At 37.6% G+C, this 25,468-nt stretch overlaps 1 protein-coding gene across 19 annotated transcripts in view; it reads left to right on the top strand.

Annotated features, from left to right (window-relative positions):
- Positions 1-25,468, top strand: part of ZEB2 (zinc finger E-box binding homeobox 2) — a 135,301-nt gene that overhangs the window by 16,649 nt on the left and 93,184 nt on the right. For 10 of the 19 annotated variants that reach the window (XM_031651209.1, XM_031651218.1, XM_031651219.1 and 7 more), the window contains exon 3: positions 4,284-4,365. The exons of 8 other annotated variants lie outside the window; for them this stretch is intronic. In XM_031651209.1, the coding sequence (XP_031507069.1) occupies positions 4,284-4,365 (82 nt within the window). Of the gene's footprint in view, positions 1-4,283; positions 4,366-24,321; positions 24,351-25,468 lie in introns of all 19 variants that reach the window. One more of the 19 variants, XM_031651215.1, reaches the window with a different exon arrangement.

Raw genomic sequence — 25,468 nt, 5'->3', positions numbered from 1 at the left:
TTAAAATTTCTAAGATACTCAACTTTTACTCTCAACAAGATCACTTTAAGAAAAATTCTATGATTGCAAAACTTTTATAATTGCTTTTACAAAGAAAACAAATATGAAAAGTGTTTCCTTTGCTTAGAGAACATTTTTTCTCCTTGATGTCTTAAAAAAAAAAAAATTGTCATCCTTCCCTGTCTCTTCTAACTTTGGAGTAGGAGGGGGCTGGTGTTTCTACTAGATGATTTAAAATCCTCCTCACTTTCCAACTAGACTTGGGGGTCGAATAAGCCCTTGCTTTCAAATCGTCTTCTAGCTCTGTGTATGACAGGCATTGGCTGATCTGCTGATGCCCATTCGACAGGCACTGTTGAACTAAAGTGGTGTGACGGCACAGTTTTGTTAAGCTGTGAACAAAGGGCTGAAGATGCATTGCTGGCATCATCCATGTGCATATTGGCCTTGTCACAGTTTTGCTTGATTTAATGCTCTGTTTATTCCTAGATATTAAAACTTAAATTCTGAACAATATGTTTTCAAATACTACATACCAACTTTATTTTAAAAGCTTTAACTTGGAGGACCCTAGGGTCCATTTGCTCATCCAGTTTCTGTGTAGCCAACATTAAAACACAGCTTTGGAAATAAATAGATTGCCAGTAGCCTCTTAGCTGTTATCCATTTAAAAATGGGATTCCAGTCTTTAAAAGTCTTATTAGGATAAAAGATTTATTTTTCTTTGATCATTGGTTGAAAGTCATTATTTATTTCCAACACTGGATTGTCACATAAATTCCTAAGGAAGAGTTACCTTGTGTGTACATAGTGCAGTCAGAGTAGACTTTTTAAAGTGACAAATTATTAAAGAGATAATCAGTAATAAAAGAAAGCATTTATAAATACCTGTAAGGGTAGGCATATCACCACTGACAGAAAAAAAAAAATCCAGGGAGTTTATGTTAAAGTGAGCCCTATTTAAGAGATAGCAGAAGAATTAAGATCGAGACTTGAAAATAAAATAATTGTTATGAAAATCCCTGTTCCAGAGGCAACAGCTCACCCATCCAAAGAAATCTTAAGTTTGGTACTAAATTTAGATTCCAGCGTCCCGTTGAATGTGTCTTGAGCTTTATCTGTGCTGGGTTTTTGTTCCCCCTCCGCCTCTCTTTCCACTCTTCAGGTTTGCTTCGAGTGTTTGCTAAGAGATTAGTTAGCAAGTTTATATTGAGGAGGTAGCCATGGGAGGCAGCTCTCTGCTTGAAGGAACGCGCAGTGGGTCAGAGTGAGAAGATACAGGGAGCTAAGACTGACTAAGGCCTGGGATCAGGTACTTTATTTTCTCTCAAAGACAAACCGCCCGTAGAAAGGTTGGTGGGATGGCATCTGCCAGCAGGAGCACAGATGTTACCACTTTTAGAAACTTCCAAACAAGCATTATTGCTGGAACAACTTTATGAAAAAAAAAAATCTGCTGCCAGAATACTCCCTTTTCATTATGTAAAGAGGCTATAATTTGAGATATTCAAGGTTATTTTTACCTCCATTCATAAAACAGCATCTTTCTTGAGAGCTGTTACGAGTTAGGTGAGGAAGGTGGCAAAGGAGAGAAAAATACTCAGCAGCCTAAAAGTATTGCTGCTGCTAATAACCGGTGAGACTGCACTAAGAATCTGAAATGGAATCTCCAGGGTAAAACACATCCACATTTCTGCCTGCCCTAAGTGTGCTTTCTTAGCAGTGACTGAGATGAATTGCCCATTTCTTTTCAGTGGTAGTTTTTCTCCATGTTCACTTATCCCAAATAATTCCCACCGCCAGAAAGAGTGATACAGGTAGGGGTGGCTAGGAAAGAATAAGCCTTTATTGCTAGTTTTGTATAACGTCAGGCATGAGAAAGACATTTGCTAACAGCATAGATTGCAAGACTCTCTGGCCTGTTCTCTTAGTTTCATGAGAAAATTTTGTTCAATCCCATAGGTATGAACAAGATTTAGACATGTAATCTCCAACCTGGAAAAGAAGAGAGCTTTTAATGTATTAATGGGGCAGATTCTTACTTAATATATGAAGTGAATTTTGGCATCAGTTTGGGGTTTTCTATTAATACTTTGTTAGCAACTGTTTATGGAAGAGACAAACAGCAGTCCATCCAAATAGTCCTCCTGCCCCAACCCCCAACCCCCATCTTGATATTAACTGCTTTGTCCTATCAGCTCATAACATTCTATCTTTAAATTGCTCTAAATGAAACCATAATTCTAGTTATGTTTTGTAACAAATCATTGGCTAGGACCAACATGACTTCTCACCTTTTAATGAACTGTTCTACTTTAGAATCTTCTAAGGAATAGAGTGTAAAAAGAAGCAAAGCAGGAGATGAAGAGGTCTCATAAATAGTTTCCTTTGAACATCCACAATTGCTTACGTGGCCTTTTCCCCTTTTTTCCAGGCTGGCAGAAATGGCCTATGAGCACATTTCAGAACAACTCATTGGATGATTGGAGGGAGACACAAGCCCTACAACACCAATGCAGTGTGTTAATGGAGAAAGTTCCTGAGATTGGGAGTGGGTGTGACATTAAGCTAGGGTATTCCTGAAGGGCTCTAATTCATGTGAGAATAGTAAGTGTAGATCTTCCAGCTATCAGTTAGCATAAGATTTCATAAACAAGTACTGATGGCTCTTTCCCCCCACTACCCCCCCCCCCATCCAGTTTCTAGCTGAGTGAGGAACAGGCTCTGCTTCGTATAAAGAAGATCTTTGAATTTATCTGCAATGAGGTACAGCTTTAATGATCTGTATCTGCAAGCCAGGAGCATGAATGTGATCTTATTGTATCATAGTGTAGAGATGAGATAGGCCTAGCGCTACAGCACACCAGTGCATTGTGCCTGGGTGTCGGGAACAATCCTTCCATTTCCAAAGCAGCAACTCTTTATTTTTCATCATTGTTTCTTTACCTCACTTGTGTGCTCCTTGTGATACAGATCTGAGTGAGTTGTGCAAGCTTCAGACTTGCCAGCCCCCAGCTCCCATGCCTAGTACAGAGTAATTCATAAACTTACCATATTAGACTATCAGATTGAAACCAAGGGTTTCTACTGTGGTGGAATTGGAAAGCCCATTGTTTTGATTATCATTTCATCAGCCCCAACTGATACTAGTATGCTCAAGGAAAACATACTTCAGTTACAGTTGATTTTCAGATTCCAAAATGGTGCTGCAAAGCCTGTGCATCTCTAATTATATTTTATGCTAGGCTGTGCAATACCAAAATATACGCCGCAGCAATCAGTGAGTGAACAGTATCAATCAATTTGTAAACAGATGAAGTCACTCATTCCCAAACTGGTTTTCCAAAAACAATTACTAAATTACAATAGAAAAAAATTGTACAGTTACTGTATTTGTGTGCTGTGTTACAATCAACATACCAGGGAAACAAAACAATTTAATGCAGAAAAATCATCATTCATCTACATTATAATTGCTTCTTTTTCACATCTACAGGGCGGTTAATTAAAATTGTGATTAAATGCGGTCGCGCTGCCTAAGATGTCTTGCCCAAAACAGGTGGTACAGAATTTAAAAGTAAAAAAAATGTAATTAGCATTGGAAATTGAGAAATTGCCTGTAAGAATCAGTGTTAATTTCAGTCAGTGATGAGGTAATTTATAAATGAATGCAGTGGAGGCTGTGCAAATGCACAATTGCCTTCCTTGCCATTCTTAGCATTCTCAGCATGCAGGTGAAAATGTTTTCAAAATATTGAGGTAATTTGAAAATCAATCCATGCATTCTGTATCTTTTTTCTCCCATTTGTACCAAATGCTGAACAAATGCTGCCATAGATGGCACAATCCATCAGTTTTTTACTTTCTAAAAGCAATGCTGCACATATTTTAGACCTAGATTAAGAAATGTAGCAACACAAATTGCAAGCCCAAAATTGTTACATGGGTCAAAATTGTACACCTGAACTTCTGACTAATGGAGATTTGTTTGGCTGTGAAATGCTCCCATCAATAAAATGGAGACATGGAGGGAAATCTTTCCATGGTATAGGTAGTACAAACAGAATGACTATTAACCAATCCAATAAATACTTGAGATTAAATTTTAAAGTTTAAGGAAGAAACAGAAAATGTATAATAAGGCCGATATTTTTCTCAGAATCTTGAACTGCAACTTTGTTATTCCATCTAGAAACATCTAAAACCAGTTAATAAAGTTATCACTAGAAAAAAATGTTTCCAGAAATTAACTGTTTTTCAATGTCATCTTTCCTTTCAACAAGATGCAACTTTCTACAAAACATTACACTATCAACTTAATATATTTCAAGCATTCTATTGGCACGAGTGGATTTTATAGATTAGGTAAGAGTTAAAAATTATTTCTATTTATACTATATTTTTACTATTAAACCACTGGGCTTTTAAAATCTTTTAACGGAAGAAATATAACTTTCATGTACTTATTCTGACTCTCTGAACAATATGAATTTAAGATATTTTAGTAATGAATTGAGAATATGGGGTTTGAGTATCTGGCTTGATATCACTGGAGTTAAGAGACTTTGGGGGGCTTTTCGAGCATCCTCTTCTGCGTTTGGCATTCTGCAAAATGATCTCTCCATATAAAACTCATCCTAAGAATATGCTTATTTAATTGTGGCAGATCAATCTGATAATCAAATTCTCTCATGTAAAATATTCTACGTGTTTTTTACTGTTTCAGGCAGAAATCAATAATTTCATTTCACTCTGAAGTTATGTTTTTGGGTAACACTGACATTTTGGGGAGAGAGGTGAAAAATAAGGAATACTGTATCTCTGGGAGTGTCTTCTTTATTCATTATTCATTCATTCATTCATTTTTAGAGACAGGGTCTCACTCTGTGGTTCAGACTAGAGTGCAGTGGCACCATCCTAGCTCACAGCAGCCTGAGATTCCTGGGCTCAAGGGATCTCTGGGAGTATCTTTCTATCCTCTGATTTCAGGCCTAGTTTTGGGCCTTCCCTTATGACCCTTCCTGATCGTTTTTAGGACACAAATGAAAAGTGCAACTTAGAGGTGACAGCTCAGCTGGTTGTTCCAAGTGGCATGCCGTCATTTCTTTCATATTTAAATATGTTTCCCATTTAATATTACAAGTAGAAATAAAATGAGACCTCTAAATGGGGGAAACTGAAAGGTCACCAGTCACCTCCATGATCCCTCTCCTTTCACCAGCTCTTGCCTCCCACTAACTGTGATGATGACGATTTCATATACCTTCAGCGAGGGTGGGTGCAGACTTCATCAAAGAATGCCTTCCTGGATTTCCTTCAGGACCTGTGAACATAAGATCTGCAACCACATGGGGCTTGGCTCAAATTTCAGCAGAGTGGTGGGATGGAGGAGGTATTATGACGTTCTCCAGGCTGCACTGGTTCTGAGTTTACAAGAGGTCACAAAGGTTAGAGAATCACAGATGTCAATAGAGCGCCAGGACCTTCCTACCCCTTGAAATATTTGCAGTAGAAATCTTACCTCTTTACATTTGGTTCATAGTGCCCTATGAGCTTAGCAGGGCAATGTGGAGTTACTTGGGAGATGCCACCAATGGTTTTATATATATATATATATATATATATAAAATATTATATATAATATTATATATAATATTATATATATAATATTATATATAATATATAGATAAAATATTATATATAAATATATAATATATTTACACTATATTTTTATTATATATTATATTATATACTATTTTATATACATAATATATATGTTGAGAATGGCATATATGTATGTTGACAGTGTCTTTTTATACAAGCTCCCTCCACCACGTATCATCTCTGTACTCTTACAGAGTCATCGGGATTGTCAGAAAAGGCCTGGACTACATGCCTAGCCCAGCACAAGATTGACATTTTTAAAGTCCTTTTTTGTTTCAAAGTTTGCCATGTGAGCTTAACTCAATTCATTCTGCTATTATTATAAGCATCACCTCTTTGAAGCTGATGTCAGATTCATGAAAGAAAAATGTACATATTCTTTTTCTACTCAGGGCTTCTTTCACCTTTATTCCTGAGGGTGATCAGAGCTTTGCATTGCAAAAAAAGAAAATTTTTCTCATCGCACAATAATTGAAAAGTATGTCATCAGGTCCTTTCTAGGTCTTCCTGTGGTATGTCAGCAGAAAATTACAGTATTTGTTCATTTTGCATTAATTGCATACCTACTATGTGCAGGCTCTAGCTGAGGCTATGGATCAAAAAATGGATGCTAGAGCCTGGGCCCCTGAGGAGCTTGCTGTCTAGTGGGAAATGGGGGTGCGTTTCAGATCTGATGAAAATGTGGTAAGTGCCACAAAGAACTTTGTACCCAATACAGAGAGAGTACAGAGGATGGCACAACTAGATCTGGGAGCAGGTGGTGAGGGGAGACTTCATGGCAGAAGTGACTTTTGACGTGACTGTTGTCATACGACATGGATTTCACCAGCGAGTGAGGGCACGGCACACCAGGCTGAGAGGATGGCATGTACAAGCCAGGAGAAAGGGTGAACAGCGCAGGCATTGTCAGCCAACTGAGATGTCTGAAACACAGGGCATGAGCAAAGAGGATGAGCTTGATTTGAGTCTGCAAAGGTGGTCAGGGAGCAGAAGAATCTCCTATCCCGTATTTTTGGCTTGTATCCAGTAAATAGGTGATGGTGAGCTTGCGAACCATGTTTTAAAGAAGAGTGACATGATCGTATTTGCGTTTCAGTGGCATGTCTCTGGCAACTGTACGAAAGATATTATCATCTAACGTTTGTTGAGTACTTATCAATGTGCTAGGAACTGTGCTAAGAATTTTGCCTATGTCATCGGATGTCACCCTGACAATAATGCTGTGAAATGGGTACTATTGTTTTAATACTATTTTTACTGATGAGGAAATTAAGATTTAGAAAGGGCATGAGCCTGGAGTCAGGAAGAAAGTCTACGGTTAAATGTTACTGTAATCATGGAATTTCTAGAATTACAAGCAACACAGGCAATAATGATCATTGACTAGAAGGACATTTGGAAAAGAAAACCCAGCATTTGAAAAGGAGTGAGGCAGTTTGATTCTGTTTCCCTGAGTGAATAGTGAGACTAAGTGGGGTGTAAGAATGTTTCATCCTTAAAATTTATTTTTTCTTTCATCACTATGTCAGTTTGAAAAAGAAAATAAAAAATGGTTGTTGATCCTCAAGAAACTAATCCTAGAATGTGCTACATCTTTGGGAGTTTGGAAAGAGATGGTTAACATACAACCCTTCAAAACAGTGGAGTTTGGTAAACCCTGGAACACTGGTCTTGCTGATTTAATTCATGACATTAAGGCCTTCTTCGGCCTTATGAGGAAGCAGATGAAAATAATCCTTTTGCGATAACTGTTTTCCCCCTTTTCTGATTTAACTCTACCATTGCCTAAGACTCACTAATTCTCAAACTTCTAAATTCTCCACACTGACTTATCTCTGCTATCCCATGGCAAGCCCTAAAGCTGCTAACATTTTGTAACAACTATGTGACAAATTGTTGTGCTTTTATTCAGGTCCGACATCTTTGCCAGCCTTGCTTGTTGTGTTTTCTGTTTGGCTGTGTCATGGGACCAAAGGTGCCTGCCTTTGTACAGCATGTCAAATCTGGTTAACATGCAGCTATTTATCTTTAAAACCACTCCTGCACAATGGCAGAGGTGGGCCAGGCTACAGGGCTCTAAGCACAACCCAATTTTTCAGACCAGCTTTTCTGCATATGGGGAGCACGTTGGACAGCAGACAAGACATTTTGTGATTTGGGGAATCTCTTAGAGACAAATTGTAGAGTGCAAGTGCAGTGTAACTGGACTGCTGGGTGCCCAGTGAAGTGAGGAAAATCAGATACAGCACAGGCTGAAAGAATGAAGCAAGAATTCATATCTCTGTGCAGAACATGCACAGTACTTTGCTCACACAGAGAGTTCACACATAGACAAAAGCATGTTTGCTTGTGGGTTATTTTCAGGGGATTCTATAGCCACAGTCCAGGCATATATATTCGCACATAAGCTTTCTTTCTGCATTTTGTCCTGGTAGGTATGTCTACATGTGAACATGTAAACATGCTTATATGAGAAGACAATTTGCTGTTGCTGATTTAAGACATGGGAAAGGCCTCCTGGTTCACTGAGGCGTTTCCCTCCTAATGTAGTAGAAGCAGAATCTTTTTGTTTTCTACAATTGTTTCAATAAAGGACTCTGTGTGTGTTTAAGGAAAACTCAGAGCCAGAGTGTCAAGTGCTGCAATGAAAAATACTGAAGACTTTTCTTTCCATAAGACAGCTGCAAACTTTATAACCTAGTTCACTTTGGGTTTTCATTTCTCAATTGTTTCAAGGTGTCTTGGGAATGATTTGCCCTTAAATAACTAATTATCAACAAAGGAGAAAAAATAGCAATAAAAAATGTGATAAACCTGCACAGACTAGTTTAACTAAAATGAAGAATTTCCTTGCTTGAGCAGTTCAAGGACTGAACATAGCAAAACTGTGTGATTTAAATGAAAGGTTCAGAGTGGTCAATATAAATACATATGTAGACAAGAGATAGTATATGTGTGTGTGTATACACCAAGGTTACTTCTTGAAGAGATAGGCAGGTTTTCCTTTCTTTTTGCTTTTTCTTTCTTTTCTTTTTCTGAGTAAAGGACCCCAGAGATTGCCTTTCACTTTGAAAACAATCTCTAATATCAGGAAAATGCGTTGTTTGTTTATGCGTACATAATGCAAGTTTGTCCGCCTGGGAACTGCAGCAAATGGGAGAAGTATGCATGGATTTCACAGGTAACAGGATTACGTGGGCACATAATTGATCCATTTGGAGAAAAAAAATGACAGTGCTCTAAAGATGCCTAGGCTTTGGAGATGGAGTTTATGAAACAGGCATTTGTAAATTCAAAGGAATCAATATGTCAATTTTATTACATCTCAGAACCAGCTGGGCATTAAAGGAACAGTAGCCTTTAAAAAAAATTACAGCTGCATATTCCTACATTGTCTACCTTTCTTAAAGGCCCTAGAATTTAAGGAAATGAACTTAGAGATTTGTACCTTTCCAGAAATGAATTTACATTGTCCAAAAAGAACAATAATTTCACATTTTGTCAGTTATCAACCTAACAATTGGATTGAAACGTCTGCCTTATCATTACAATGGAAGTCTATTAATAGATATAGATAATAAGCAGAATAGTGATTTTCACATAGGTCGTACAGTCAAGGATTCGTTGGAATTCATATTTGCATTGTGCTTTTCAACAGTCTAGATTTTACTTCTTCACTGATGATAGGACACAGTTTAAGAGCTAGCCTTTGGGTGTCCCACAGAACTGGGTCTGTGCATGTGTGAAATATTCCTGTTTTATTAGACTTTTTGACAATTTAAAAAGACCAAGCTATTTAAAATTATTAAGTTCCTAAATAATAGGATTTGGACAACAGCCATAAGAGAGGTGAATGGGATGGGAATTTAAGATATTATTTTAATATCACAAAGAGGTTACACAACTAAGGATGAAAGTTAGAACCTATGAATTGGTCCACACACCCTGCCATGTGCTATCTGCTGGAGGCTGCAAGGCGAGCTGCTTCACTGTTTCATGTTCGCATCTCCACCACCCAGACTCCTGCTCCAATAACATCTCTAGATCTATTCACTTGTAACAAATGGAGCCCAGTTCTCCTCCCTCCCCAAGGAGGCGAGACACTTGATACAATGAAAAGAACACAGGATTCAGACCCAAACAAATTTGTGTCCACATTCTGATTCTGCCATTTACTCTCCATGCCGTGTGCCACTGGGTATGTTTCTTAACCACTCTGAGCTTCGGTTCTTAATGCTTAAAAATGGGGAGCAGTATTTGTTTTATAGAATCTTTGGGAGTATTACACAAAATCTAAAGACAGTGTCTGGAGCATAGAAAACACTCACTAAATTCTGATTATGACTGTTTCAAGGTGTGACTAATCAGGATGCCAGGAACCCTACGATAGAGGTACTTGAGTTTCTGGGCCCTGCTGAAACATTCTTGAAAAGAGGAAACAATAACCATAGCCTGAGATATTCATTCCTTTTCTTTTTTACTCTTTGGAGAGTACTTTAAAAAAGAAGAAAAAAGAAATAGTCATAGTGATTGGCATGCTATTCTACCTCTACCTTTCCAGGAAATATACATGGTACTTTTTCTTATAGAAACAGCATCCCCCCAAAAAAATTCCTGAAAGAATATATTCTGAGATGACTTTTGTCACAGCACTTAAAATATCTGATTCCTATTTGTCTCCCCACAAATGTGTAAATGACTTGAGGGCAGTCTTGCCCATCTCAGCTCAGGCCATGACACACAAAAATTGTTTTGTTAAAGCAAAGGTATAATAAATACAGCAGGTATAGTAAAGATTTAGTATGCATTATCATATCTAGAAAAAAGCTTTGGGTAACTTTATGTCAGATTCCCTACACTATCTTAATAATTTCTTGAAATTCACTTTGTGACAGCTATGTTATTTTGAATACTTGGGTGGGTTTGTTTTTTTGTTGTTGTTGTTGTTGCTTTTTTTTTTTTTTTTTTTTGTATTTAAATCAACTGGCTTTCTGCCTTTCCCAATGACACCTTTGAGACTTGGGAGTCAGGGAGGCAGAGAGGCAGTGTGGGTGCTCAAAAGAGTGTAGGCTTTGGACATTTGGGCTCAAATTTGGTTTCTACTTTCATACCAGCCATAAGACCTGTAGCAAGTCATTCAGCCTAACTGCATCTCTGCTTCTCATAATAATACTCATGTTAAAGGGCAGTTGTGAAGAAATACTGGTAATGGGTAAAGCGCCAAGCACATAGTAGGTGTTTAATGTTCTGTCCCCTTCCTCCACTCTTCTTTGTCACTTGAGCATTCACTTTGGGTTGGCATTTAGTGAGCTCCTTCTGCCCGTCAACAAGTCAATCAACATTTAATACATACCATGGGTAGATATCTTACCCCTGTTCCAAATTTCATTATGAAAATTGGGCTATTTTCTACTCAAGGAAATGAGCATGCAGAAGTACCTTCTGTACTTAGAATCACAATCATTTTAGCTATTTTCTGCTTAATCTGACTGTTTCTTTGTTCCCATCATCTTTTTTAGTGAAGCACTTTGGTATTTCTGCAATCCTTTGCCACCATTCTGTGCTTGGGTATCTCAGATCTCTCTTCTCCCCTGATCCTTTCAAGACATCAGAAAAGAAGAAGCACAAGGTCTCTTGACTATACGTTTGCCACGCAACTGTGTGGATTGGTTAGTTAATAGAGTTGATTAAAACACTTTGTTTGATTCTGCTTAAGCATACCAGAAATACATTCAAAATCTACAGCTACAAAATGTAAAGAAGGTAGTCCAAATATAGTACTACATAATGAGGCTCCCTGTTGGTAGTATATAAAGCAGTTTAGAGTATAGCTTCAAATTCTAATGAAGATCATTTTAAATCTTGCACTGAATTGTGAATTTAAAATTCCCATGTTCTCCATAAGTATCTGAAGAGGGGCATGTAAATACCATAAGTGAATTAATTACTGCCTTAAGTTGGTAAAGCATGTGTGAATCCAAACTTTATTCTTGAACTTGCACTTCTCTTCCCAAGGTTTTTTGAACCATTTCCTATATGCTGAGTTCTGAGTACCTATTTAACTGCTGAGGACATATAAAGAAGGTAGTTTTCTTTGCATGGATTAAATGTTTCAATCTCTGAAAATCACCACCACCACAACAAAAAGTCTGCCCAGCACATCTACATGTACACGATGAAATTCCTAAAGCAGAAAAGATATGTTTATAATCTGAAACTTACAAAAATATGACAAAATGTTACCTTCACTTTTGTGCCCCCTTTTTTCATTAACAATATATTAGGTTTCTGTTTTTCTCTTGAGAAGAAACGAAAGACGAAGTGGCAAGAATATCTTTCACTTTTGCTCACGTTTTGGTGGTGTGACATTGGGACCACTGAAGTAATTGGACAACTTTTCCGAGCTGACTCTTCTGAAGTAAACCCAAGGCAAAGGGAAGATGGAACTGCTGCTAGGCTCAACTGATGGCGCCCACATGGCGCCCACCCCGACTCCTTCAGAGACTCCATAGTTTCCACAGAAGGGCCAGAGGCCCTGCCAATATCCGCACATCATTGGCATGATAGACCATAACAGCTTCTTCTGAGCCGTTCCGGTCTATCGTGTCAATGCGTACTCGGGGAGTCCTCAGCGCACGGATCATTGACACGGCACTACATAACGGCTCCTTAGCAGCCATTACTGGGTATCAAGTCAATGCATACTCAGGGAGCCTTTATCGCACAGGCCTGCACAAGCAGACACATTCCGAATACTAAAATTCCTTAGGAAAATTAGTCATTGCCCATGTGTGATAGCTGTTTTCCATTTTGAATTTTAACCATTTTGGGAAAAGAAAGAGAATGGGAAATACCAGTGTAGTCTGAAAAGCCCTTAAAAAACGAGTGCGAGAAGTGTAAGGGTGAAGTGGACATAGGAAGATGATGAACTTGTCATTTTTTCCTTTCCGTAGCTTCATTTTATTGTGTCAAAGTTGCAGAAAGCACTTCACTTTCACTGAGGCTCTTTTTAGGCAGAGTACGGCCCAGAAAACTTTTTTCATGGCTCAGATATAAATCCCAGAAATGATGGCAGGATCTCTAACTACAAAATAACAGTAGTGTTAGTAGTAAGTATCGTTGTAATAACATTGTAGAACTCTACACGTCAAAAATACCACATTTTATCATGATCTCTGCAAGAGATTTCTTGGTAGTCATTCCAGACTTTTAATAAATAATATGTAGAGTAGGAAAGGTTCTGTGAGGATCCAAATAATAATGAAAATGACAGTGGTGATATTAATAATAATAGTACAGCTACCATTTATTATATCATTATTATGTGGCAGGCATTTGTATACATTATCTCATTTAATTTTCTCAGCAGATGTGACAAATCAGGAAACTGTGGCTTAGCAAAGTTAAATAACTTGACTGATGTCATGCAACCACTAAGTGACAGTGGTGGGATCTGAACTATGTCTGGGGAGAGTCATGCTCTTACCATTGCATTGCCTCTAATGATCATCACTTTCAGGGAACTAGGTGTTTAGTTAGAATATCCCAACCCATTGTCTGCTTACTGATCAGGAAACTGAGGCAGGGTAATTTTAGTAATTCCCCCAAATAATAAAGACACTCAGAGTCAATACCAGAAAGCAACAAGAGGCAAAAACAGCCTTTCTCTCTGACAACATGTTAACCACAAACAAGACTTGGGAATTTCAGAGCCTCTGCTTGTGTTTCAGAAGGAATGTTCACTGTTGCCATCAGTCCTGAAAAGATTTCCTTGCACCAAATCAAAATGGTTCGAGTTTGCTGTTGTTGATATTTTTTTTCCTTTTGTGTTCTGCTTGCTGACTGACATCTGCTATCATGCTAAGCAGGTGTTCCTATGTAAACGAACGTGCCCTGTTTGTGTTTCGCCATCCTCGCTGCTGCGCACCCAAATGAGCAGCGTGATTAAGAATCCTGTAAATTTTTGAAAGGAAACGGATGGCTACCCTACTAGAACATAATTACACCGTTCCAACATCCGCAGCTCACTGCTGCAGCAGAGTTGGAGAACAGCAGAAATTAATAATATATAATAGCATCATTCTCGTAATTTATAAATGAAATAAAGTAGCGAGGAGATTCTGCTGATATGCATTTTCTCCTTAATTCTAAAAGACAAAGTATAGATTAGAATTTTAGTGGGGTGAAACCTGGCCAGCAGTCTCCCACTAGTTGCCTGATTCATGATAGGCGTGTTTTTGCTTAGGGAAAAGAGCTAATATCTTTTATTAGGCCAGAGGAAAAAAAAAAAAAAAAGAAAAGAAACATGAATAAACAAGGCCCTCTAAAGGCAACACTAAATAAAGGGGGTCTGAAAAAATCTCTGTGGATTGTGTACCCACTGTATTTAAAAAGATATTATTACTTTAAGACTTCAACGTGTGCTGCATTTTTTCTTTCATGGTAATAACATACCACCATAGGTCACCCCTTCTGAGAAAAGAGGGACTGGTCAGTGAAAGATGTGGCTCAACATCAACTTTATGTTAAACAGCACTAGTGTAAATTCTAGAGATATGCTGAACAACGATACACACATAGTTAACAATAATAGAGTACATTTCATCTTGTGTGTTTTATCACAATAAAAAAGAACATTCTTGCTTTTTAAAAAACATTATTTTGAGCACCCAGTATGTGCAAAGGAGCCTCTTATTACAAATCATCATTAGATCAAGGGAGTTGATGCTTTTAATCAACCATGCTGGAGAAAGAACAATACTTTCTAAAGAGGCAAATAAACTATATGTTAAAAGTAACCAGTCCATTTCTCTGTCACATAGGATTGTGGCAGGCAGTTTAGAAACTTTAATGTTTTTCTAATTTCACTTACCATGGGTGAGATGCCTGACAGATGGATGAGTTCAGTTGTTTCAAGAGTTTGTCTTCCACGAGCCAATGCCCATCTCTCTCTCTCACACACACACACACACACGAGCAATTATCCTAAAAAAATAATATTTATAGCATTTAAAGTGTTATTTAAGCACTTTTTCCTGCTTAATTCCAAAGAATGACAATACATCAAAAAAAAAAAAAGTCACCATGAATTTTCTTCCTTTAATTAAACTTAGAGAACATGAAAGTACTATTTGCCTTTTAAGAGAAACATGTCCATTTAAGATGCTTATTCATTTAAGCAGTATTCATGTAAAGGTCCTCTTGAGTATTACTCTATGTGTTTTGATTTGGTTCAGAGAAAATAAATTCATTTAATAGATTTATTTCATTAACAGGTATTTATTTAAGTGGGTTCCACTGTATTTAAATCTCCAAACAGTTTCCATTACTTCCTTAGCTCACTTGCTCCATGTTGACTAATTTTAATAAGCCTAAGGTGCCTAGGGTCTTATTGAGTGTTCAGTTTGATCAATATGGTTAAATTAAAATTGTGCAAAATATAAGCAAATGTACTCTAACAACACAGTGAAAAATGTGCTGTGCACTAAGCATTGATTGGTATGCTGTGGACACAGATATGTGAAGCTGGGTGGGCCTCTGAACTACCTGGAAACTGCCGCTGTCCTCCAAAGCTCCTCTGGCTTTAGACACATCCGTGTCATCTCCCACGCGTTCATGGAGACAACATCTCAGACACCCCCACTGAAGTAGAAGGGGAAGGAGATTCGTGTCAGGTGTTTTGCTTTTTGATATAATGGAAAACAGCATGTACGGCTCACAGTGAAATCCTATATAAAGAAAAAAAGCTTAAGATTTTATAAAAGTTCAACTTTGAGTATTGCTGAAATGCTTTAAGGTAATAAAGAATGCAGACCCTAGTTCTTTTTCACAGAATAACTTTTTACCGTAATTATCCTTAAATTTTAATCATTTGGTAGCTTGAATTCTTTTTCAGAGATCTTACTTGTCAAATTTGTTTTAGCACATTACAAAAAACAAAAACAAAAACCAATCTGATTTTTAAAGTATACCAAAATCAGCTTTGCCATTGATACTGCATTTGAAAACCTAATAGCTTTCTAACAAATTGATTGCTTTCTATATAATTGTAAAGTTAAATAGATAACTGAATACTTTCTAGTGGATCCCTTTTAGTGTGAATAAGTTTGTATCTTCTATTCCTCAATCGATTTCTTTACCTTTGCCTTTTTCTCTTCTCCCCCCTCTTTTTTTTTTTTTTTTTTTTTTTTTGCCTGTTTTATGGCAAGCAAACTTAATATTCAGTGTCAATCTTTTTAAGCTTTTCAAAAATCTACCACAATCACTTAGCAATCATAAGTATGTATCATTCAAAATTGTTCCTGATATGTGCTGGCTGTTGGGGCAGTTTCTTTTTCCTACCTGTTGTGGGCCCTTGTACCTATCTTTAATCTTCATGCTGAGTGATAGCTACCATCACAACACGGACTTTCCTTGATAGCATATCTTCCTGCATGTTCAAAACTTAAGTTCACATGAGCAGAAGTTGATCTTATCAAAGGTAAATCAGAAGTTAAAAAAAATAGCAGAGAGATAAAAACATCAAAAACGTACATCTTGCAAGCAATGATGTTGAATTTAGGAGAAGTGTGTTCTATTGAGATGAAAATCGTTTTCTAGTTTAAACTGATCACATAAGTTTATATGCATAATAAGGATTTGACGTTTCCTATCAAATTAAGTGCAGTGTTTGAGCTTCCTAACATTTACTAATGCCATCACCAATACGCTTGCAAAATAAAATAATGTTCGAGCCCCAGAATCATCAGAAATATGTAGACCAATACAAGTTCAGAAGAATTGACTTTATTTTTGTAACGGGACCAAGAAAAATTCTTAAGTTTTTGTTTAGTTTTGTGCTTGTTAATCTTGATTTTTTCCCAGTGTTTTGCATGTTTTGAGTTTTTTATATCAAAGGTACTGCTCTTTGTAAACAAGTGTAAGTTTACCCAGGCAGCTTCACTTACACCCTTCCCTTGTAATCAGATGTGAAAATTACACCCTCCCTTTTGGATACATGATAATTACACATTTCAACATGCAAAGAATTGTCTCTGTTTCAGTTGTTGGAATGAAAAAGCTGAGACATTTCAGTAAAATATATTATTATATTAAAGATCATTTCCATAATTGTTTTCGAGATTTGTAATCAAAACCATGATCAAGGTGGTCTTAGTTTTAAAAAGAGTACACATGGAAATAAGGAGAGGATAAAATTAATTGCCGAGTTCCACTTGAATGACCATTCTTTTATTTTATGAAAACGCAATTGAGTAAAGTACATTATATTCTTTCTTAAAAAAAAAAAAACAAAAAAAAAACCTTCTAGTACCTTATTTGACATTTTCTTTCTCCATTTTCGTTGAATTACCTATTTTTTCAATTAGACCAAAAAATGTAGAAATATACATTTTTGTGATCAAAGTGAACAATTTAGTCAGAGGAGAGATACAAATACAATGAAGGAATCTTTTCAAGAAAAGATGTGTTTGTTTTTGTTTGCAAGAGTGCTTTTCAGCCAAATATAAAAGTTTTGTAAACTCAGGTCAGGCACCTCACACTTAACAGATTTCTGGATTCATCTAAAGTATCACTCATCTCATAGGTAAAAATATATGTCTCTATTGGTATAAAATAAACTGAAGCCTGAAAAATGCAGAGGTTTTGGCGAATAACACTAAACTCAAAAGTATCTCTTATATCTAAGGAGATGGTTTAAATCACTGATTCCTTTTTACTTTCTTAACCTAAGAAGAAAAGGAAGAGAGAGGCCAGGTGCAGTGGCTCACACCTGTAATCCCAGCACTTTGGGAGACCTAGACGGGTGGATTGCCTGAGGTCAGGAGTTCGAGACCAGTCTGGCCAACATGGTGAAACTCCGTCTCTACTAAAAATACAAAAATTAGCCGGACATGGTGGCGAGTGCCTGTAATCCCAGTTACTCGGGAGGCTGAGGCAGGAGAACTGCTTGAATCCGGAGGCAGAGGTTGCAGTGAGCTGAGATTGCACCATTGCACCCCAGCTCAGGTGACAATGACACACTCTGTTGCAAAAATAAATAAATAAAAGAAAAGGAAGAGAGAAGGCAGCATTGGATGGCTGATGTTATGGCTTCTTGAAACAGTTTATGGCATAAAGAAATAACTCCCCAACTCCTTAGTTTTCCAAGTATGTAAATGTTTCTGCTCATCCAAACACTAGCATAGGTAAGTGAGGACACGTATTTCATCTAGCCCAAATATATTTTTTAAAAATAATCCCTGCAGATTTTTTGCTTCTAAAAAAAATACCCCAACCCAAATTTCTAAAAATTTTGATTTTTGGAATTAAATGATAATACTAATTAGCATTTACCTATACATCCTTTTCTATTTTAAAATCATTGCATAATCTGGCATTTATATTTAATTTTCTAAATCATTTTCCCTAGAGAGCATTCATATAATTTTAGAACTTGGAAGGGACCAGGATTTCAACTATACTCACCCACAGGCTTTTCCCATTGGGTAGAGATTGAAACAGAGCTGACAGAACCAGGATTTGAACTCCAGCCTTTTGACTCCAAATCAGGGACAAGATGCAGTTTTGTATGTTAATTATATTTATTGGTTTTGATATTGTGGCCCCAAGATCCATAGTCTTATTTTCATGCTAAGTGACTCTTTACTCTGAAGGGCCAGGTTATAATTGCCATGTATGCCAAGAGTGAAGGGAGTCAGGACCAGAAAGTCCAGTACGCCTGGATGGTGAGTTACTAGACTATGGAGCTGCATGTTCTGAACTCCACGTTCTTTGGTTTTACTGCTCCTGTGTTTTTTGACAGTTGCTTTTTAGGTGAGGTGTTTCATTTTCATAATTTCTGTACAGGCTGGGCAGATAGTTCAGGAAATGTTCCACCGTGTACTGACATTCCCCTGGCAATAAATGGGTTCCCACTTCAGTCGCATTCCACTAAGCCTATTTTGGCATCATAGAGAGGGTGATGAGAAGGAAGAGTCAGTGGAGGAGAAGACAGGAAGGTTGCCAGGAAAGAACTGAAAGGCAAATGCTCCTGGCCCCATTGCCTATCTCTGCCTTCACCACCTTTAGCTTCACAAGCAGTGGCCATGGCAAATAGGAAAAGGTTTGGGTGGGAAAAATGCAGAAGAAGCCATTCCTGATCAGACAATGTGTCTTCCACTAGTTTCCATCAGAGTGGGCTGACCGTCTGTGAAGATCTGGGATCATGACTCGGTATAACAAGAAGAGTCCTACACACTTGATTCAGGAAGTTTGGACACCTGGCCCACCCAGTCCTGCCTTCCAATCTCAGCATGGCCTTGGATACATCCTTAACCTCTCTGGGCCTCACATCCCTAATGATAAAATGCAGGGACTGGACAGAGGTTGCAAACTGGTGGCTGACAGATGTGTTTGAATTGGCCCACACAGTATTTTAAACACACTTGAATTGGTTGCCAATATTTAAAAATTGGGCTATTTCACACACACACACACACACACACACACACAAATCCAGATTTCCAGCTCCCCTGGAGAACTCAGATGATCTGGTGCCTTGCGCCCACATAGCTGCATGGAAAGACCACGTGGGAACAACTTTGAGTTCCGTAAGAAAAATCATCAACTTCCCTCACCTGCATGGCCTGTGTAGACTTTTGAGTGTGGGACCCCAATTCTCTCCAAGACTCCTTTGAAACTCTAGTTTTAGAATTCCAAATATGATTTGCTTGACCATAAGAAGTATACTTAATCCATAGTGGTTTCTATATTCACGGCAGAATGCTAAGGTATTTGTGTATACAATCAGCATCAGGTAGAAGTTGGAACTATCTTAGGCCAAATAAATCAGCCCCATTTAGAACAAATGCTGACTTTGAAATTTGATAATGGGAGGCAGGAATAGCCTTTGACGTGGTTACAAGAAAGATGGTTTGGCCCCTGACTCATTATTACCTACACAGCAAACTGTGTATTTTGCAAATTATCCAAAAGTAGATTCTTTAAAACCCAAAGCAAATAATACAAGGCCCTTCAGTTAACATTTTTTCACATCTCCCACTCTAAACTAACATCTTCATGAATATTGAGATCATGAACTTTTTCTGTTCTTGTAATTGCAAGCAAATTATATTGGCCTGGGAACTGTTTGATCTTCTTCAAAAGTAAAGGAAGTACATTGATTTTAAAAGTTATATTTTTATAAACCATATTTCCAAATGTATCCACTTTAACACAAAAGGTAACATTTGCAACTCATGGTTATAGAGTGTTTAATATTGTACAAGGTGCATTGACAAAAATATCTCATTTGATCTTTGCAATCATTGTAGGAGCTAGACAGAGAAGACATTTAATACAATTGAGGAGTCTGAGACCCAGAAAAGTTGGGTGACTATTGGAAAATTGGCCTATTACTTGCTTAATATGAAAAAGAGCCGGGATTCAAATCTACAGCTTTTGGCTTCATATTTAATGTTTTCCATGCCATCACTATGCTTCCAGTGTCTTAGGGTGTGTGTGTGTGTGTGTGTGTGTGTGTGTGTGTGTGTCTTACCTAAACACTGACTTTTTCTCTCTCTCTGTCATGAACAAGAATTGAGAGGTTAAATGGGAATTGTCTCATGAAATGAGAATTGTCTCAATGTTTTCTAAATTGAATGAAGAATCTTTTTTGGTAACTATTCTTAAGTGAATGCTGGATTTTTATTAAGGGAAGCTAACAGATATATAAAAGCACCCTCCACATATAAAAACACAATCCATGGAAGCATAGTGCAAGGAATAATGATATAGACAAATGGAGGAGGGGTAATAAAATGTCATAAAATAGGCAGGTAGAGGTTTCTGGAAAAATAAGGTGGTGAGGGAAGAGTCTAACTGTAAAAGTAAAAAGGTAGAAGATAGAACCATTGAAAAAAGAGAAATATCAGAAATATGAAGAGAAATAAACAGCAAGAAGACTCCATAGTAATTTAAGAAGTGAAACCTTTTAGGACAGAGGTAGGGGAGAAATGGGAAACACTGGAGAGGAAGTAACAATTAGGAAGTGTGGAAGAAAAACCTTCAGACCAGAAATCTGAGCAAAGACTTGAGAGAGGTTGATGGTAAATGTGAAACACTGAAAGGGATGTTTTAAGGGATTCAGACATTGAGAGGAAAGTCAATTTTTGTCACAACACCCCATGACGACAGGCTCAACACATTTGGATTATGAGAAAGGAAATTAACATGGTTAGAACGAAAGAATAAAAATTAGTCAGAGAAATCTTTGGATGTCAATGGAGAGGAAGAGAAATGATATTAAAAGGAAAGAAGGCATGGGTGGAAAGTAGAATGAGATGAGAACCTATGGTAGGTGGAGGTGAAAAACGAAATGCGTCAGGAAAGATCATGACGGGGACCGCCGCACACTGCAGTGATGTAGACAGAGAAGCTCTTCTCCAGGGAACCTGCAAATAAAAAGAAACCTTAAGATGTATTTGGATGGAACCCACCCCAGCAAGGTGAGAAAGCAAGAGGTTACATTCTGCAAAAAGAGAAAATGAACAGGGAGAAGGGGGGAAACTAGGGGAAAGAGAAAATAGCAAATCAAAGTTATGGAGCGTACAGCATTGAAAGGAATGAGGCATTCTGTTGGAATTATTCATTTAAGCATATGGGTATTGGCGTCCCTTTTCTAAAACCGGATCCTCTCCCTTATTTCTCATTTTTCTATAACACTATTATACTATTATAATAAATTCACATGGAAAAGTACAAGGATGAGCAATTTTTTACTTTAGAAATGTTTCAAAAGGGGAGGTAAACTTGATGGTTATCTGTCTGAAGGATGACGCACTATAGTGGCATGTAAGAATGGGGCCAGAGGTAATCATCATTTTTGAAACTGTTCTTTCAACAAATTCATAATTCATATAAAGTAACTCATGTGCACACATTTATGGCAAAACATACTCGAGATATTAATTTACATTGCTTGTACTGAAGATCACTTGAGTTTTCAAAAAGTTTGATTTACAGATTTTTCACATCAAAGATACTTTGTAGATTCTATTTTATAATCAAGTTGTGTAGGCTCCTCAATAATTCTTTACCTTGATACTGTGTATACTCATTTATCTAGATTAAAATACTTCCTTGCCCTTAATGTTCTAAAAGTGTACCCCTTGGGGCTCTAGAATTTAGAAGTCTCCCTTCCCCAACTATTTCTAGTCTACCTTTTCAATTGAGTTAATATAATGACTTTAGTAATACAATTTCCATGTTGCTGTAAAAATGGGGTTAAAAGTCATAACAGGCACAAGAAACAGGAGGAAATGAGAATTGTGTACTTTCAGTCACACCCTGGCCATGTGCTCGGGCCATGTGCTCAGGCCACATACAGCATGCAGCCCTCTGGAGTGGGCTGTGTAACCCGGGGCACACTTGAGGTCAGGGAACAGAGAGAGTTAATTTACTGAAGGTGGTAGACAATCCCTCTGCCACAAATGCAAACATTTTTTCATAAGAACCCAAAGCAATTAGTTCTCTTCAATAATAAATTTAACCTTTTCCTCCTTCCTTTCTTTCCTCTTCCTTTCTCCTCTTTCTTCTCTTTTCCTCTATAAATGCTGGCCTTCGTCTATGATCTTCAACTCAAAGGTGTAGGTGCCTGGAAAGAAAAACAAGATCAATGTATTGTGGTACTAACAAATAATGCTATAATTATTAGAAAAAAAACAGATTGAAGCAAGATACAAAATTCTTAAAAGTAGCTATCTGTATGAAAATCTTTTCTACTTCTAGAGAAAGTAGAATGTGAATGACTATCTTTCATATCATGAAAGCAGATGCTTATATGCAATCACCTTTAAAAAAAGAAACAAAATATCACAGTGGTGACGATGCCTATTTTATATGAGTAGGAAAACTAGCCAAATAACGTTGGGAACATTTATTAGCCTTGTCCTTTTTTTTTTTTTTTTTAACTTTTAGTATAGAGAGAAAATAGAGATGACAGGTAGGTGGCTAAGTAAGGTGACAGGATGGCAGACAGCATTCCTATCAGGGAAGAAAGAATTTATAAGGGAGCTGCCACTTATAGCGTAATACAGCTAAGTTAAGAATTGCGAACAGAGTAGGGCCAAGCAACATTTTAAGAACAATTGTCCTTAAACATTCTTGTAATGCTAAGTCACTCATCTTTGTTTCCCACTTGCTTCCTAGAGTTAAGAAAAGTTCTTTCCTAACTTGGGTTGCTATGCAGAGATGTGAAATTTCATTGGCTCCAAATGCTTTTCTGTCTAGTAGGGACTACTGGGAACCCTACTAATGTGCATATTGATGTACCCTGTAGCTTCACAGATGATGAAAGAGCATATTACTTATTTCCACAACAACAAAGCTAAGAGAAATTTGAAAGCAGCCAGTTATTTTACCTGGGGACTTTCTCCCAGGTGACGGGGCTATGGAACCATGGAATTTAAATATGGGGGCCGTCCTATTTTCTAAAAAGTTTTTATGAGGAGCCATAATCCTACTCCCAAGCAGAAATCAAATCAAGTAAAAGACCATTGCTTTCCTTTGCATTTATTTAGTCAACTATGGCTAAAATACGGAAAAGACATTATCATGCTCATTCAGAGTGTATTTTATTCGTTGTTTACTAGGCTGGACTGACATGATATGATTTGTGCTTTGCGGGGTCACAACAAGCTACTAGCAGGACAATTTGCTGAATCAAGAGGATGATTGTGTCTGGTGCCAGTCAGTCGCAATTAGGACCAGGATCAGGGAGGCCCGGGGCTTGTGCATCGTCTTGGGCAAGCTGCATAGAAATCAGCTCACCTGAAACTAATTGTCACAACAGAGACCTTATGCAAATGAGCCCTGGGGTTAGCGTGGGAAAAGAAAAACTGTCGCAAAGATAGGTGACCTGCTGAGCAGGGGGTCTGTTGCTGGGGAAATCTTTGTTCAATGAGTTTAAAAATGTTTTCATTGTTCAAAATCCAACCCCCCCCCCAAAAGAAAAGTAGCATACACCCTCACTAAGAGTATGGCAAACACACTCATCTAAAATTCCAATAAAGTAGAAGCCTGCTTTGGAGCATGCCATAAATTGGGAGTCTTTATACTTTATAAGGGCTACAGCAGGAGAATAATTTCCCTTTGCAAGGGCCTTTAAAGTTTAGGTGCTGCGGATTGCAGAGTGGCCTACCTTGAAAATTCACTTGCAAGGTCAGGCCTACTGCTAGCCTGGCAGGACCTGCACCGCCTTTTCTCCCTGCATTCCAGCAGGCCACCTCCACACAGCTGTGAGGGGTGCCTGTGAACTAGACAAGAAAGGCCTAGTTTCTAATTGAGCTTTACTGGTATCTCAGGTAGAAGAGAAGGGCCAGGAGCGCTCTCTAACACATGGCAAAAGAATCCGGGGAAACAATGGCAGTTTCTTGAATTGTGGTTTCTCAAATACTCACAAGTTCAAATGAAATGCAAGCATTGTGAAATTCCAGGAATGGTAATGCAGCCCAAGTGGTAAGAGATTATAAAAATTTAGCAAAAGAAAAGTAAAAATTATTTTCAAACTATGATTTACTTTGTTTTTCAATCCCTGACAAAAACATGTATAAGTTGGAAATGGTGTTTGATTTTATTATAGCACTCATCTGAAATAATCTTTAATATGTTCTACTTTAGAAAACCAGATGAAGAAAAGTTATTCAAAGGTAATGGTAAACATTTTTATACATTACTGTAACAAAGTTGCCTTTGGGTTCTTCAATTGATTTTTAGCTTTTCAATCTTTTTTTCCTAAAAACATAGGCTAACATATTGATACTTCTTAGCTTTACACTACAGATTTCCCAGTGACATAGTAGATAATGTATATTCACACAGGAGTGTAAATATAATATCAAGAAAATGAAATAGAGTGTTCTAAACTTTAGCAGTAACAGAGAGCATAGATATTTTGCATCTAGTGATTTCAAAGAAAGAATAATTTGAATTTAAAAATGTAGGTGAGAGAAACAGAAAGTTTCATTGCATTGGCGTTGAATACAAATGCTATTTTGTTTGGCAAATTACTGGGCCTAAGAAAGTGTTTTCATTGTGTTTCCTAAAGGGCTGGATTGAAATTTGGACTTGTACCTGATAAACAAGCTCAGGAATTAACTTGGTAGCCACCCCAAAACCTAAAGAAAGTTAGGCTTAGAAATGCAACTTAATCACAATTTAAATTAAAACACACGCGCGCACACACACACACATATACAACTCTTTTGTCCCTTCACCACTGTCTGAAATAATTTCCACATATAGGAGACATTTCACAGTGGGTACGAAGTGCTCAGCTTTCACTCATCAAACTTTAATCGGAACTGCATTTTAGTTTTTGAATAAAGAACACTTAAAAAATTTAGATGCAAATTATTTTGCATTATTCATGCTTTAAGTGTCCTTGTAGATTTAAACACTTCTGAGGCCACCTTGATTCAAGTAATTACCTAGGCCCTCACTGCTCCGTCATGAATAAGGTATTTTGTACAAGTAAAGTATGCACCCGATGAGCTTTTAAAGTGGCTTTACACTGAACTTGTGTATTGCTTCTTGTGCATGAGTGAGCCGAACATGCGTCGCAATCTGTCTCAGGTGGGAAACCCTGGCTGGGCATCCATGGGTGACGGGATGAAACCCGAGCGTCTCCTTCACACACATGCTCTTCCTTTGTCTCTACCTAAGAATGCTCCTGCCTGATTCTAGTAGTTGTTTTAAGCATTAAAGAAAAGCAATAGATTCTAGGAAAAGAGACAGGGAAAGTGACAGTGATTGCGCTTAACCCCTT

This window comes from Papio anubis, chromosome 10 (assembly GCF_008728515.1).
Source record: "Papio anubis isolate 15944 chromosome 10, Panubis1.0, whole genome shotgun sequence".
Lineage (NCBI taxonomy): Eukaryota > Metazoa > Chordata > Mammalia > Primates > Cercopithecidae > Papio > Papio anubis.
Note: the sequence above shows the minus strand (reverse complement) of the source record. Positions and strands in the feature narration are given on the sequence as shown.